Here is a 15680-nt window from a genome sequence, read left to right as displayed (position 1 = left end):
TGGTAACAACTCAGGGTCCCTTTGTTCAAGTGGATGAGCTCATGGAGATATTCAGAAGATGCAAACTGCCAGACAGTAAGTCACTTGTCCTCTCTGGAGGCTGTGCTAGTGCTGCATAAGGCTTGGGTTTACATATGGATATTGCTGTCTAAAATACCCAGACTTGTAATTAGTGTTTAAGAGCAGAGATTGGGCTGGAATCTGCATAGAGATGTTTGCACATTTACCTGGAGGGAGGTAACAAAAAATCCAAAAAACTGCAAATCATCAGCTGCTCTTGTAGTATGTTGGAGGTATCAATTGAAAGAAAGAAATGAAGATTTTGAGAATACCCTTTAAAGGCAGCATTGCCAGCAGCATTGCAGCTGTGATGTGAAATAACAAATTTGCAGCATGGTGGGGTCATTGGTAGGGATAACTCAAGATTGTTGCAGTTCTGGGCAGGCAGTGCTTTCTGAGCTCCTGCAAAGAGGGGAAGGAAAGTTCTGGAACAGAGAAACAGCACAGATGCTACAGCAGATAATATGCTACTCTTCACCCCCTCTTGTTTAAGGAAAAAAAAAATGATCAGAGAGAAGAAATGTAGGATTTAATTTCTTTGAATGAAACTAAAATACCTATTTAAATTATACAGGGTATTTTTGAGGCTTCCTCTGTTGAGAAGCAGAAACTGACTTGCTCTGCAGCCTTTTGGTGAATCATGAACTAGTTACCCTGATTCCCAAAAGGCCTTCCTGTTTTATTGAGGCTCTCAAATGACCTCAATTCCAGCATAAAGGGAGGGCTGGAGCTGGAGCAGCAGCATTTCCTTTATAATTGCTGTTCAGCACAGCTCAGTTTCAGCCAGCCAGTTTCAGCCATATTTGCAGAACAGGGCAGAAGTGTCTTGTGCTGCAGAAGTCTCTGGGGTGTGGGTGCTGTCAGGGGCTGAGTGTCACACACTGAGTGGTTCTGTGTCTCTCAAGCTGTGGATGAAGCTGTACGGATAATCACTGGTGGCCTGCCTGAAATAGCTGTGGAAGGCAATGGACCTGTGGAAAACAACACCATTCTCAACAAGGCTGTGAAGAGATCACATGAGGATTCTGATGACGACGAGGAGAAAGGATCTGTAGTTCCCCCTGTACATGACATTTACAGAGCACGACAGCAAAAGAGAATCCGGTGAAACAAGCTGGGAGTTCTGCTGTGACAGACAAAGACTTGCATTGAATCAGTCTCTTAAAAGTCAAGCATTTAAAAGGGACAGCTGCAAACAAAAAAATCCTTGGAAATGGTTTTGTTACTGTGGTGCCTCTTCTCCCATATGGTTCTTGATCTGAAAACAGCCCGAACAACCTTAGAATGTGCTCTGAACAAAACTCGGTTTTCAAAACCAAAAGTGCAAAATGTCAAAACTGTATTTTGTTCTTCGAGGGTGTACACATCTACCACTTGAACTCTTGTGGGTTTTCAACAGTTTTATTTTAAAAACTGGATGGCTTATACTTGTGAAGCATTTTTAATTCACATTTTCTGGAAAACAGTTGTTCTCAGTTTGTTCATGTAGTGTCCTGCCTTATTGTTCGTTTTTATTTATGGCAGAATGTAAGGAATCTGTTTTGTAGTTGAAAATAAAAAAAAAAAAAACCAACAACAACAAAAACATTCCTTTAAAATAAAAGGATATCCATAACATCATGCCTCATTCTAATTTTATTCAAACACAACAAGGTACTTCTTAAATATTACTCAGCCACTTCAAAAGCAATGCTAATTATACCGTCACAGGAAATTGATCAGAGCATACATATTAGAATGAGCTTGGCTTCCATTTTCTAGAGGATACAGCACACTTGGCTTGTAATTCAGGACTGGCTGAAGAAGACAGCATCCTGAGGCTAACTCAGTTCCATGTGGGTAGCCCAGGAGCACTGACTCACAGTCTGGTCCTGGATACCTGCACTGCTCTTCCATGTAATGCACAAAGCTAAATGTTAATTATCAGCTACATCGTTGCACTTGTTATCTTCAAACAAGCTAAAAAAACACTATGTGAGCTTTCCAAGCAGTTTCTATGTGTACTTCAGCTTTTCACTTGGAATTGGCAGTTTGGAATTGCACTCTGGTAAGATCCTAAGAACCCCTTGGCCTTCAGGACAGAGCCTGGGGCAGATGAGACATTCCCACTGAGCCAGGGGTGAAGCAGCACCTGCACAGGGAGATGGGGCTGGCCCCAGCCATCCTGGAATATCCTCCTGGCTCTGCCACTCAGTTGCATCTCCCTGTTTCTGTTAGGATGCAGAGAAATTGTTTTGTCAAACACTCTCCTTAAGAAGAACAACCTGGGAGAATCATTGCCATGCTTTGTGGGCATTTATTGCAGTTCCCTTAGATCTTTCCTGTTGAAAGGCCCCCAGCAGCTGTGCCAGGAGCATCTGCTCCTTTCTGTGTGGGCCCTGGAGGTGAGAGTGGAGCCACAGGTGAGTTCTGCTCATCCCAGGATTGTTCTGCTGCATGGAGGCTGAGGATGAACCCCCAAGCAAAGCAGTGGTGGCAGACAGTCCCTCATGGGCCCTGAATCCTGAATCCCAGCCCTGGGAGCAGCCACCTCCTCAATTAGGATTTTGTCCCCTGTAAAGCAGTGCCCTTCACTCTGTCACACAATGAAACAGACTCTTTTTTTTTTTTTCTGGCTAACCAACCTCAACTTTGAGTTCTCATACAAGGATTCAAAGACAGACATTCATTTTGCTGGCTGAGTACATTTGGCCAAGAGAAGAATCACTTGAGCTGATGAACACTCCCAGGGTTTTGCTGAGTTTTTCCCTTGGGGAAGGGGGTTTGTAATGAATGAGAAAAGATTTGGTTTAGAGTTGCATAGGCTAATATAAAAAAAAAAAGATCTTATTTCTTCCATCCCTCTCCAAACATAAAGTTGGTGCAGCTTTATCCACACTGATACCCAAAGGAAACTGGAAAGGGAAGTATCAACAGTGGATCATAATCAAATGTTTCTACAAATTCTGTTACTTTGGCTGATTCTTAAATTAACCTGCCTGTTGACAATATAAAAACCCCTTTATTTATTTCACACACCTTGTTGGCTGTTTTTTTTAAAGATAGCACATTCTGGTTTGGACAACTTCATACTTGGGCCACTTACTGTGTTTAACTACAAACTTTGCTTTCATAAAACCATCAAATATTGATTACTGTAATACACTGTTGTGCTCAACCAGAGGAAAATTCCACTTACCTCCCAGCTGAGCCTGAGATTGCAATGTAAGATCAGTGGGCTCTTCTCCTCTATACAACACATAGATCATTAAATTCAAGACCTACAAATATTCTAAGTTTCAAAAACACCTCTACAAAGTGAAAGAATCTACTAAAATATTCCCTGTATATTCAAACTAACATCAAACCATTCACATCTCACAGTACACTGAAATCACTTTTACTGCCCACAGTGCTCTACACTTTCTGGATATTTTTGAAGACATGATTGAATATGCAACCATCTCCTTCTGTAGTTTTTAAAAAAACCCAAAAGTTTCAGCCAAAAGTTTCACACACTTTAAATCCACCTTCTGCAAATGACAATTTACTTTAAAATTTTAGTATTTCACCTAAAAAGGAGTAAATTACTAGGAAAAAAAGGTAAGAAATGCCACTTTTATCAAAACATTTTAGCTCTGCCCTTTCTGAAATCTTTACAAGATATAAATACAGCTGCAATCTATAAGATTGCCACCTCTGGGAGTACTGTACATAGCAGAGGACAGTTACCCAATAACCAGAAAATTTGCTACAAAAATATATTATGTTTTGTAACATCTGCAGGTAAACAGCAAAAATGCTATTAAAAATGCAGTAAAATACAGAAAAAACTAGTAAGCCTACCATACTCACCATAATGTTACAGTAAAGTGCTGCTTGGCTTGGTGTTTTGTCTGGTAAAGTTCTTCTTTAGAATTTTAGCTTTTTTAATTCTTTAAAGTTAGATTTTTTTAAAAACCTAATCACCCCCTCTGGGAAGAACCATTGCTAATCAGCTGTGGATAAATTAAACTAAGTTCACTGTAAATTAAGAATTGAATGCCCTAAAATGAGCCACTTAAATACAAAGTTTGGTTCTTAAACTTGCCCTACCTATCATCAGCTCAAAAAAATCTAAAAATTGCAGCCAGAAAACTCCTATGATATCCCCCCCAGGTTGCATAATTATATTAGAAATGCACCTCTCACCTTTTACCTCAGCAACCTTTTTTGCATCTCCTGTATTTCCCTCCTCAGTCACCACTCATGGGTTTAAAAGGAACTAATATTTACATGGGAAGCTGTTTTCCTAGACAAATATTGGTACAAGTTTTATTTAATAGCTGACAATACTGTATTGGTAGCACACAGATTGGTTTTATGATTCTTCTGACTTCCCTATAATTTGGGATTCTTCTTTAGTCAGTATTTTGCCAAGGACTGCATCATAGTAAGGGCTGAAGACCATTCTGTTGTAGTTGACAAGACGAATGTACTTGGCAGCAATTTCCTCCAGCTCCCTCTGAATAGGGCCTAATCCTCCAGGAATGGCAGGCAATGACTTCTGGTGACTGCATGCAAGATAATTCTCCAGAAACTTTTGAATTCGAGAATCTGGGGGGAAAAAAAAAAAGAAACTGTGAATTAGAAATAGAGTAACCACATGTAAAATGTAACAAGTCTGAAAATGGTGAGCAGGTTGGAAACAATGTGGAAATGAGGTGGAAAGAGGAGCCCTGCACATCCCCCAGCCCAGCTGCACAGGCAGGGAGAGCAGAGCACTCTGCAGACCTACCTATGAGCTTGCAGATGGAGTTATCTGGGCTGGCCACTGCCTGGATCTGCCCCTTCAGCACAGCCTCTCTCTCAGCTGAGAAGGGGGTGAAGCCATGCTGGCAAAGGCAGCTGTTCACCTCAGCACACACCTTCTCACCCACGCTGGCCAGAGATTCCTTCAGGTTAAAGGAGCTGGAGAGCACAAGGCACAACATGACTGCATTAGTTACTCACTGTTTACCCACTTTTTAAAAGCAGCAGAGTTGCCTTATTTATCAAATGTAGTGGAAAGATGTAATGCCAGTTATAAAGATTAATAGAATTATACACATGAAATATACATGAAAAATGAGGAGAACATTCAAGACTTCAAGCCTGAACAATTCATACAGGTAAGAGCTGACTTTCAGCCTGAAGACAGCTCTGACTAAAGCAAAACCTGTAGGTGTAGAGTAACCACTGTGCCACACTCAGGTTTTTGGGAGCCCAAAGTCTGAGCAGGGCCAGCTGCTGGCACTCTCCTGTGAAAAACAGTCTGAAAAAAGCAGCTTGGACAAATCATGGAAGAGCAGAGCGAGACAAGACAGCTCTGTGTGAGTAAGCTGAAGAAAAACTGCCAGCCTGGGCTCCCAGCAAGCTCTCAGCACCCCCTGGGCATTTCCTGCAGTGCCAGGCCAGAAAGATGCTCATCCCCAGGGTGGGAGCAGAGCTGCAGCTGCCCCTGAGAGCAGGGCTGTGCCATACTCACGGCAGGTGCATTCCTGTCAGCAGCACCTTGACGATGGATTTGATTTTCTCAGCAAATCCAGGCACATCGATGAGGGCTGGGCCTGCTGCACTGAAGGTGACCAGCAGCACTGTCCCCACCAGCAGCAGCTGCTCCAGCTCCAGCTGGATCTCCAGGAAACGTGTCTGGTCCATGAGCACTGTCTGCAAGGAGGGAGGGAGCCAGCATGGAGTCAGACTGCAGGGCTGGGCAGGGACACTGGGATACAGCACAAAGGCACAGCAGGCCAGCACCAGCAGCACAGTGAAAAGCACTGACTCCCCTTTCCCAGGTTTCAGCACTCAAAGACAAGCACCTATTAGAGATGCCAGATCTCCCAATCAGAGATCTATGGTTCAGTACTGCACGTGTTGCAAGGCTACAAATCCTGGGAAAAGAGGAGTGGAACAAGCACAGAACCAATTTTTCTGTTAAATACCTACTTCTGGAAAAGGCCTGTTCATGTGATCCCACTTCAGCAGCTTCAGATAGGCCTGATTTTGGACAGCAGTGAAGGACAAGGCAGAAGCTCCACCAGTGGCACCATCACCACAGTGGGGAGGCAACATTTCGTGTCCCAGCTTTGCAAGATCATCTGCTGCTTCTTGCAACCACTTTGTGACAAGGTCTAAAGAATCTGGAAGAGCAGGGGAAAAAGTCTTGTCAAGAAAATTCCTTTTCAAAGTCAGGTTTTTCCACCAATAATTTCCAAACAATCCCATTAGTTACTGTGACTAATGCCCATGATATCAGGTATGACATGCATTTCATTTATTGCATCAAGCAGAACATCTAAAACAAAACCACACAGCTACAGGAAATCAGAGGTGAGATGATGCTGGGTTATCATGCCCTACACTGTATTGAAATTAAACTGAATGTACCAAGGGCAGAACTATTGTTCTGGCAGATTTTTTCTAACCATAGTGTTAGGGCACAAGCTGTCATTTACCATATGAATTCTAGAACTTATAAAAATATCTGAGTTCTTTTCATGGTCTACAAGCAAAGACACGCAGTTTACTGGGAAGTCAGAGGGGGAGAAAGAAAGAAAGAAAGGAACAAAGTCATACTTGGCTGTTTCTCAAGAAACTCCTGAAACTTCTTTCTTTCATATTCAGCAGACTGCTGCATTAATTTTGGCCTAATACTACTGACAGCGAAGTTTGCCATATCCATTTTCATTAGGTCTAATACAGAGAAAATTGCTCTAAACAAACAAACAGAAAAAGTTATTCGAGGCTGCAGATGTTTCAGAGGTGCTGTTTACAAGATTTATTACAGATTGTCTAAGGAAAGGGCAAAAACATGCATGGGAAACAGTAACAGCTTAACAACTTCAGAGCATGAGACAGAGAAAGCTGGAGCAAGCATGTACATGCATGCATGTGCTTCTTCCAAGTGGGAAACAAATCCTGCTCTCCTGTAAAAAAGCCTCCATGGAATTAACTTCTCTAGCTCCATAGATTTTATCTCCCAGGATAAAATATTGTATATGGAAAGACATCTGGGTTTCCAAGCTTGCTGACTGTAGGCAGCCTGGAAAGCCAAGCTCAGTGGGAAGTGAATAATCAGAGCCAAGGGGCAAAAAAGAAAAACCAAACAAACACCAAAGAAAAACACCTTAATTTCAAAGCAACCTAATTCCTGCTGGCAGCATTCTGCCAAGTCAGTCCTGAGCTCCTGGAAGCTTTTCAGATTAGAAAACAGCAAGGTTAATGAAGCTTCTCCCAATAATTGAGACCTTGAGCTGTTCCACTGACAATGTGGTGGCAAAGCAGAAGCCTGGATGCTCCCAGATGTGGAACACACACATTCCCTTTAGAACTGACAGGGAATTACACAGGGAGTGGGATAAAGAGAGCTCAAACTGGGAGGAAAGGACAAACTGGCTGGAAACCAGTAATGCTTTTCCCCTAAGTTCCTGTGTGTTTTTTTTCACTTTCTGCTGTTGACATTCAATTTTGATACAAACTGACTGCTCATCTGCCACCTCCAAGCTTATTTGCATTTGACATTTAAGCAAATGTCCTTCAGTGACATGCAGCAGCCAGGCAAACACTCCAACTCACCAGATCAGAGATAGTCCTTGTTAATGACTCCTGGAGCATCTCTCCCCTTCATACCCACAGCTATATCCTTTTCCCTATCACTCTTTTCTTTCTAGGAATTGCAAGCTGCCCCCCACCAACCTGTAAAATTATTTAAGGGACTCTGAATGTGACTAATAAACAGATTCCAGTACCTGAAAAGAGGAACTATTTCATTAATATCTTTCAGTTTCTTAATGTCTTCATCTCGAGCTGGAGCACAGAGAGTCCCCATCATCCCAATAACAAATTTGACCAATTTAGAAATGTCAAGGGCCCCATTCTCTGCCTCCTGTTTTATCAAATCCAGGTCAAGAACTTCTGTAATCTGGCTTCTCAGTCTAGTATGACCAGGCAATAAGAAAGACAGAAGACTCTGAAATGGAAAGTTTTTAACAGTGCATTAATTCTACATATCAAAGACTGCAATGATCAAAACAGTTACTGAACCACTTCTTACAGAATTATAGAATCCTAGAATGGTTTGGGTGAGGAGAGACCTTAAGGATCACCTAGACCTCTGCCAACTAAACCAGTTTGCTTAATGCCCCATCCAACCTGGCCTTGAACACTACCAGGGATTCTTATCTAAACAATTAAATCATTGAATTTATCTTCTTCTTCTTTTTTTTTTTTTAATTTCTATAACTGCCACTCACCAACTCAAAATGCTTCACCTCACACTGTGTGACACTGAAGTTACTAGGAGGTAAATCCTCTGTGGCACAGATCTGTTGTGTAAAAGCTGGTTTAACCAGCCCAGTGTTGGAGCATCTCACAGATTTCATAACTAATACCAGTGCCATAACACGAAGGAAAATTGGAATTATGGAACTGGTATTGCCTACCTGTTAATCACCTTATATGGTTTTTGCATTTGGTTTTATATTCAAATTTCTGCTCTAGGATTATACAGCTTGTATATGTTCACAGTAATGAAAAGGAACATGAGGATTTTTTATGAAAAGCCAAATTCCAACCACTTTTTCTCATTTGTATCAGTGCAGCTACTCAAATTTAATCATTTCCCTTCATATCACATCATCTTACCTCTTTAATTTCTCCCAATAGCTTAATTGCATGATCATATGTCGGGGGATCATCCTTTAGCTGAGCTTCCAGACAATCCCAGAAAGCTTTATGCACAATATCTCTGACTTTCTTCTCCAAGCTGTGAATAAACATGTTAAAAAGAATGATACTGATCTCTGATATGATACCTTACAAAGATAACCTGCAGCTCCTGAAGCACACCATGTAATAATATCAATATAATACAATAATAACTATATGATAATTAACAGAGATCTGTTAGTTAATGTTACTCAGAAAAGCAATAAAAACTGGACACAGAGTTTGGAATGGTTTATGTCCTGATACAGGGTTGCACACAAGCAAAAGGGGCTGCAAATTAAAATCCTTCAAAGTATTTATCACATGCTACATCTAGATAATTGGAAGAAAACAAAAATGGCAAAAATTACATTTTGTCTTCAAAAGACCAGTGGTCATGTTCCTTTTAAAGGCCCCACGAAGTAAAATAAACTTCACTACACAAAATTAATTAGTAAACCTAACAGAAATTAAGTAACTTCCCTGACACAAAATCTTCTGTTTCACTACATAAGTATTGCACCTACTCTGAGATAAGGGCCCAGATAAGCTTGTATAAAAAACAAATGAATTCCACTGCTTCAGCACCAATTCCTAATTCAAAATACAGACAGTTCCTGTTCACACCAGGTGTAACCAACACTGGCCACAATGGGGACCAGGTTCCTTCCATGAAACATGCACCCCTTCCCAAATCAAGCCAGGAGGCTGTCAGCCACACCTGGCTGTGTGTGGGGGACAGAAGAACAGAAGATGAAGCTTTTTCTGCTCTTCCCTCTCAGCAGGGCACACAATTACTGTAGACTCACACAAAGAAGGAAAGGCTTCACACCTGAAAGGAGCAAGGACTAACCTAATAAAACACAGGAATCTCTTCCCAAAATACCCCTATACAGATAGGAAAAGCTAAAATAATCAGTTTTATCTTACTGCCCAGAGGCAGTGAAAGCATAAAAATTGCTAAAAGCACTCCCTACATCTGCAGCCAGACTGGGGAACTGGGAAGGCTCAGAGTCCTGGGGCAAGGGGACACAGCAGAAACACCAGCACTCTGGGATTTGCACCACACATGTCCAATTAATCCAAGAGGTTCACCTTCCACACACACACACACACCTGGGGAAGCAGAACTGCACAGGTACCACCTCCTTATACTCTTTCCCACCTCCTCCCAGGCACTGCCAGACCAGACACCAGCCAGAGCCTTTTACCTGATCCCCCAGAGCTGCTCTGCAGTTCTACACACACAACTTTATTTAGGAACCTATTTGTCACCAGCCTTACCTGTGTTCTGGCAGTTCAGCTGGTTTTATCTGGAAGTCTCCATTCACCACAATTTCATGTGCCAGTGCCATGTTGGTGACTCCCTTTGCTGTCTCCATGAGCTCTTCTATGGACACAGGCCGGGAGGGACTGGCTGCAACATCAATTACACTGTCAGACAGCTCTCAACAAAAGCCTGCAGAAACAGTCTTTTGGACCCTTTCCACCTTATTGTCAGAACACAGGGTCAAATGACAACATCAGCTGAAGATTCTTCTCCTTTCCTTCCCTTCCTTTCCCATCTGGTGGATGACACAGGTTTGGATATTTCAAAAAAACAAGGAGTGGCTCCCAGTTGATATTCTGGGCTCAGTATCACACTCTTTTAAAAACCATCTCCAAACAAAACCCCCCACACAAACCAGTACTTCTTTAAGATGGCTTAACAGCATCTTGGCATCTTTTTCCATGCTGTAGGAAGAAATAATTACAAATAGCAGTATTTTCACTATACTACTTCCACAAGTACTGTGCAGATATTGCCATTTCAGTTTTATAAGGAAGTGATTTCATCATTAAAGCAGTCAACAAACAATCCCCATCACTGTTAACAGCAGAACACCAGTAGCTAATTATTCTCACTACTTCCAATGCAAATGGCACTCCTCCAAACTCTTTTTTTTTCTTTTTTTCCCCAGAGGCAATCACCCAAACAACAGAGGACAGCAGCAGCAGCAGAGGCAGCAGCAATGCTCAAGAGCTCTTCCCCTGGCAGGTATTTGGGACTGACCAGGATGGGCCAGCAGCCTCAAACTGGGCCCTGGGTTAGTGAAAGAGTTGGTGCCCTGATGGATCCATTCCATTTGTCCACTTCAGCTACAGCCCAGGCACAGGAGCAACATACTAATCCCAAAGTGAAAGAAACCAAGCAGGGATCTTCACAGATCCCCAGAGAAATGTTTCAGTCAAACAATTATGACCACCTCATTTGATAATCCATGTTGATTGGACTTAAGTAATTACACAGGTCTTTCAAAAGTAACTGTCTATCACTTGTCTGCCATGGAGAGCTGAGCTCATACAGCTGGGTTCCAGTGTGCTCATTTTTCATTAATACCTTGCTCTTTTCATGCAGCCCTCCTAAATCTTTATTCCCTTCTGTGTGGAGCTTAACCTTGCATAGTGACTCTGGGAACACAGCAAGGATTGATATTCTGAGAAGCACCAGCAGACAGCAAAGCTCACAGTGCTCTTGTCTGAGTGCCAAATGACTTCACTCCAGCAGTGGGGAGAGCTAAGACTCTTCCACTGGCCAAAGATTGCTCCTAAATCACAGCACTTCATTCTCATACCTGCTCCCTTACACGAGGAAAGCACTTGAGACCAAACCACTTCTTGTGCTGGACTGTGCCATGCTTTTTACTTCCACATGCTCAGAGCCTCTCTCCATACAAACATCCATTTCCTACCAGGCATCCAGCAAGGCACAGGAACAGAAACTCCCCCAGAACATCTCCTGCGAGTAACACGACCCTAAATACCACCCTAAACCTCAAGTCATAACAAACACAATTAAAAAATAAAAAGAATGCAACAAACATCTTACTGCTGAGCCACTCCCTACAGAAATTCAAAACCCTGGGCACTTCTGCTTCTTTGAATTGAATCCCTGGAGCCAGAAAACTTCCCCTTGGTTTTATCTACAGATTTGCCAGAAATATTGGCTCCCATATTTGCATTTGCACCTTCACATTAAAAACAGAATGGCAAAGAAAAATATGCCTCAGGAAAAACATGCAGTCCTGCTCACATGGAAGTAATACCAGGATTAAATACCCAACTTTCCATCTATCTTGTGAGGGGGCTGCCAGGACATCCCTCTGTTGATAACAGCCCTTTCTGCCCTGCAGCAGGAACAGGGGCTGCAGCAGCACAGAAGGTTCAGCTGATAAGGCAAACAGCAGGGTCAGTTTAGCTGGAACACACTGGGCTGGTGTTAATTCACTCCAAGAGCACAAACACACCAGCATATTCAGGATATATGTGGCTCAGAGCAACATGGTCATTGTGCACGATTAGGAAAACAAAAAGAAAACAGGGAGAAAAATGTTACAATTTCAAGGTACATCATCAAGAGTCACTCTGTATTTAATTGCAAGACAGTCCAACTTGCACAGAATGCAATAAACAAATAAAATATTTATAATAAATAATTCTAAAGCAGTCTTGCTTACACTTTGGTGTCTCATCTCTGTGTGACCCTGGAGCACTCTGTCGTATTCTTTTTCGGACAGACTGATCTGAGTTGTCCAAGTTCTCCTTCTGATCATCCTCCAAACCACTCAACTTTTCTTCACTTGAATTTAGCTTGTCAGGATTCTGAGACATCTTCAGTTGGTTCTTTACAAAGAGAAAAAATATGGAAAAGGGAATGAATAAACATTTTCTGAGACAGCTGAATGGGTAAACATCACCAGGAGCACTCTTGATTAAGAAAAAAAAAAAATTAAGAATGAAAATTAAATTTCATAAATCCTTATGAAGAGTTAAATGATGTCATCCCCATAATGGCAGGGGACCTGGACTCAGTGACTCACTTCCCATCTTCCATAAAACAGGATGCTTTTAACACAGCTACCATTTATTTAATCTGCAGTCCTAGTCAGTTCTCAAAAATCTCAAACTCTTCCCTTGCCATAATGATACAGATGAGAGAAAAACACACTGTTTTCTTTCCTAGCACTGCTTTCTTGCTTTTAAGAGAACCATGAAAAACACCTTCAGAACAATATTACAAACATGTTTCACAAAAGATTATGAGGCAACATTTCCTTACTACACATTAAATCTTCCTGAATGTAACATATTCCTGAATTATGGTCTGCCACGAATGCTCACAACTTAAAAACTTTCCTATGAGACATCCAAAAGCATCAATAAGCAGCAAAAGAGCTACAGAGAAATTAATATAAAATTCTATGCCCATATTTTCATTACATTCAAGGGCCTGATTTGTGCATAAAATATCACAGTTGTTTGGGTTTTCCAATTGAGACAGAACAGTTACAGCAATTAAAATCCTTGTTTATTAGACATTACACATTAAAAGATATTCACACCACATTGCAGATACCTGCAGTGTACCCAAAGTTACACTGAAAAAATTACCAAGTCTCACTGTTCCTTATCTTCACTTTTTATTCTCAGATTTCCCTATAAATAATCTAATTTCTACATCCACCACTGAAAATTATCATGCAGGAAGCTGCTGCTCAGGCTTTAATTTTACAGAGATCTCTTTGAGAGCATATGATGCTCTAAATTGAATAACTTAGATGTTCTGTGAAGTGGGAGTCAGGAAGAGTCTGCTTTCAAAATAGAAGAAAGCTCCTGGAAAAACAGGAGCTTTCCCCTAGTATCCCACCATCCTCACTTTCACATTTTGAAATAAACCAAGTTCTCAGCAAGAGAGGCACCCCACAGCTACTGAGAGAAAATACAGCATCAAAAACTCCACTGAAGAGGATGCAGCAGAAGCAAGCAACGGTGAAGAAATATAAAATGCAGCACTGAGATTTATTTTCATACAACAGCTGCAATAACTAATCCTGCTCCACCAGTGCTTAAATTGATTGCACAATGTGATTCCTCAGGACAGATGGAAAGCTCAGGGCATGTAAGGAACAGTTTTGCTCCACAGCAATGACTCAGGATCATCATCTTGCTTGATGCATGAGAGACAACAGCATGCAACACTTGCCCACAGCACTGTGTCATTTCTATTTTGGAAGAGAAAACAGCATGAAAAGCTGAGGATAAATGGCATCAGTACAGGTACTGTTAGACTCACTCCACCTCTAGATGGAGGATGAGGAGCTCTGTTAATAAAGGTTCACAGAGAAGAGCATAGCAACCATTGCAATATAAAATATCAAATAAGACTGCTTAAAGAGAGAAACCTGTTGTTGATTTTGGCTAGGATAAAAGCGTTATCATAAAGGCTTCCACATTCATTCCAGACTAGATAGTTGTTCTTCCCATCCATTCTCTTCTACAAAGCATCCTCCTGAAGTCAGATCTGAGCCACAAAGATGACTCCACCAAGCCCCACTTAAGTCTCTGATGCACACATCACTTCCTAGTGCCTGGCAATCTCTCACTGCACTTTATCCTCACTGAAAAACAGAGAAATACAACAAAACTCACTTACAGAGGGCAAACTGAGCTTTCAGTTCAGCTGCCTGAGGACTCACAGAAGACAAATGACAGGGAAAAGACCATCAGTCTGGTGATTCCTACCCCAGCTTTGCCATCATTCCTACCCACAGACTGCACTCTCAAGCACTGCCTGCCACAAAACGGCAGCTCAAGAGCTACAAACCCAGCCCGAGTTTCATTTAATTACCATCTGCTTTAGAAAAATCCTATTTCAGCGATGGCAGGCAGGTGGTGTAGAACTCCTGGGCCATTCTACCAAATGACTGTTCAGCAGATGAGGTAAACAGGCACACTTGTTGGTTTAGTTGTTTAGCTTGCAATAGTCTGCTTTTTTCTGATGGATTACTGCTATTATTGCCAGAACACATCTAGAACATATCCTCTTTCCACTGGGTAAACAAGCTTGACAATACCTCTTCCAGAATCATCACCATCCCCACCCCTCCTTTCACAGAAACAATTCTGACTCTTAATAGAGCAAACTCTACTTCTTGGCGCTTTCCTTGCATTTATTTTCAATATATGAGAATGCAAGAGAAAAACGCAACGAATTAAAATTGAAACAAAACATTTCCCACAGCTTCTTTTCCTTACTGGTCTCCAAAACACGTGAAGCACTAAATAAACTTCACGGTGCTTCCCTGGAGCACACACACACACACACAGAATTTGGAGCTGCCGCTGGATGAGGCAGCTCCGCTGCCCTCGGGCCCCAACAAGCAGCAGCTGCTTCTCTGCTCAGCGCTCCATCGCAGCCTGCTTCCCCTGCAACCCCCCAGCAGCCCGTCCCTCTCACAAATTAGAAGGGATGCAGTGAAACCCCGCTGTCTCCCCGCTGTGAGGCCCTCCCGGCCCCTCACTGCCGGCAGCGCACAGGGCACCGTCCCCATGCCCAGGCCCGCAGCAGCGCCGCCGCTCCGGCCGCGCTTCCCCTCCGCAAGGCCGGGGCTCAGCAATGGCCTACGGGGGGCCGGGCCGAGCGGGGGAACCGCAGCCGAGCCCGCCCTGCCCTGCCCGGCACCGCCGCCCTCCGCCGCGGGCCGTGCCCGCCGGGCCGCCCCGCCTTACCGCCCCGGCAGCAGCGCCGCGGCCGCCGGCTCGCCGGGCCCGGCCCCTCGTGCGGCCGCCGAGCGAGCGGGGCTGGGCCGGCAACGCTGCCCCGGCGAGGGCGGGCCCGGGGCGGGGCGAGGGGCGGACAGCCGGGGCGGATCGGCACGGGCGGGGCGGCTGAGGGGCCGCTGTCCCGGGGAACCGAGCGGGGAGCGCGGCCCGACCCCAGCCCGGGCAGCGAGGGGTAGATGGGGGTCTGCCCTGAGCCACATTAACCCCCGTTAGCCAGGGAGCGCGGAGCTGGGCTGGCCTTGCTGTGCTTATCCAGGTCACCGTGAGAGGCAGATCCTCCAAAGGGGAATGTGAGGGACTCAGAGGAGCTG

The 15680-nt window shown here is 43.3% G+C and overlaps 2 protein-coding genes across 3 annotated transcripts in view; one reads left to right on the top strand and one right to left on the bottom strand.

Annotated features, from left to right (window-relative positions):
- The window catches only part of CSTF3 (cleavage stimulation factor subunit 3), a 43428-nt gene extending 41751 nt beyond the window's left edge, over positions 1-1677 (top strand). The window contains exons 20-21 of the mRNA XM_079310146.1: positions 15-75; positions 966-1677. Of these exons, the coding sequence (XP_079166272.1) occupies positions 15-75; positions 966-1168 (264 nt within the window). The 3' untranslated portion in view covers positions 1169-1677. The remainder of the gene's footprint in view (positions 1-14; positions 76-965) is intronic.
- Positions 1678-4325: 2648 nt separating this feature from the next.
- TCP11L1 (t-complex 11 like 1) lies at positions 4326-15362 on the bottom strand. Of its 2 annotated transcripts, none has more exons than XM_079310160.1 (10): positions 15316-15362; positions 12264-12429; positions 10051-10183; positions 8704-8824; positions 7809-8029; positions 6637-6773; positions 6007-6200; positions 5546-5727; positions 4817-4989; positions 4326-4635 (listed from the first exon to the last, which is right to left on the bottom strand). In XM_079310160.1, the coding sequence occupies exons 2-10, from the start codon at positions 12415-12417 to the stop codon at positions 4400-4402; spliced, it is 1551 nt and encodes a 516-aa protein (XP_079166286.1). In that variant the 5' UTR covers positions 12418-12429; positions 15316-15362; the 3' UTR covers positions 4326-4399. The 2 variants fall into 2 exon arrangements, with proteins under 2 accessions (XP_079166286.1, XP_079166285.1); XM_079310159.1 differs by lacking the exon at positions 15316-15362 and adding an exon at positions 14661-14768.
- Positions 15363-15680: the final 318 nt, after the last annotated feature.

This window comes from Erithacus rubecula (assembly GCF_903797595.1).
Source record: "Erithacus rubecula genome assembly, chromosome: 6".
NCBI lineage: Eukaryota > Metazoa > Chordata > Aves > Passeriformes > Muscicapidae > Erithacus > Erithacus rubecula.
Note: the sequence above shows the minus strand (reverse complement) of the source record. Positions and strands in the feature narration are given on the sequence as shown.

Excerpts from the sequence above, each read along its gene's own strand:
- TCP11L1 (XM_079310159.1), bottom strand. The coding sequence starts at position 14,756 with ATGCAAGGAAAGCGCCAAGAAGTAGAGTTTGCTCTATTAAGAGTCAGA. Across the intron at positions 8,030-8,703 it reads TATTGGGAGAAATTAAAGAG|AGTCTTCTGTCTTTCTTATT; the intron begins GTAAGATGATGT and ends TTTCCATTTCAG. Across the intron at positions 4,990-5,545 it reads CTGACAGGAATGCACCTGCC|CTCCTTTAACCTGAAGGAAT; the intron begins GTGAGTATGGCA and ends TGTGCTCTCCAG.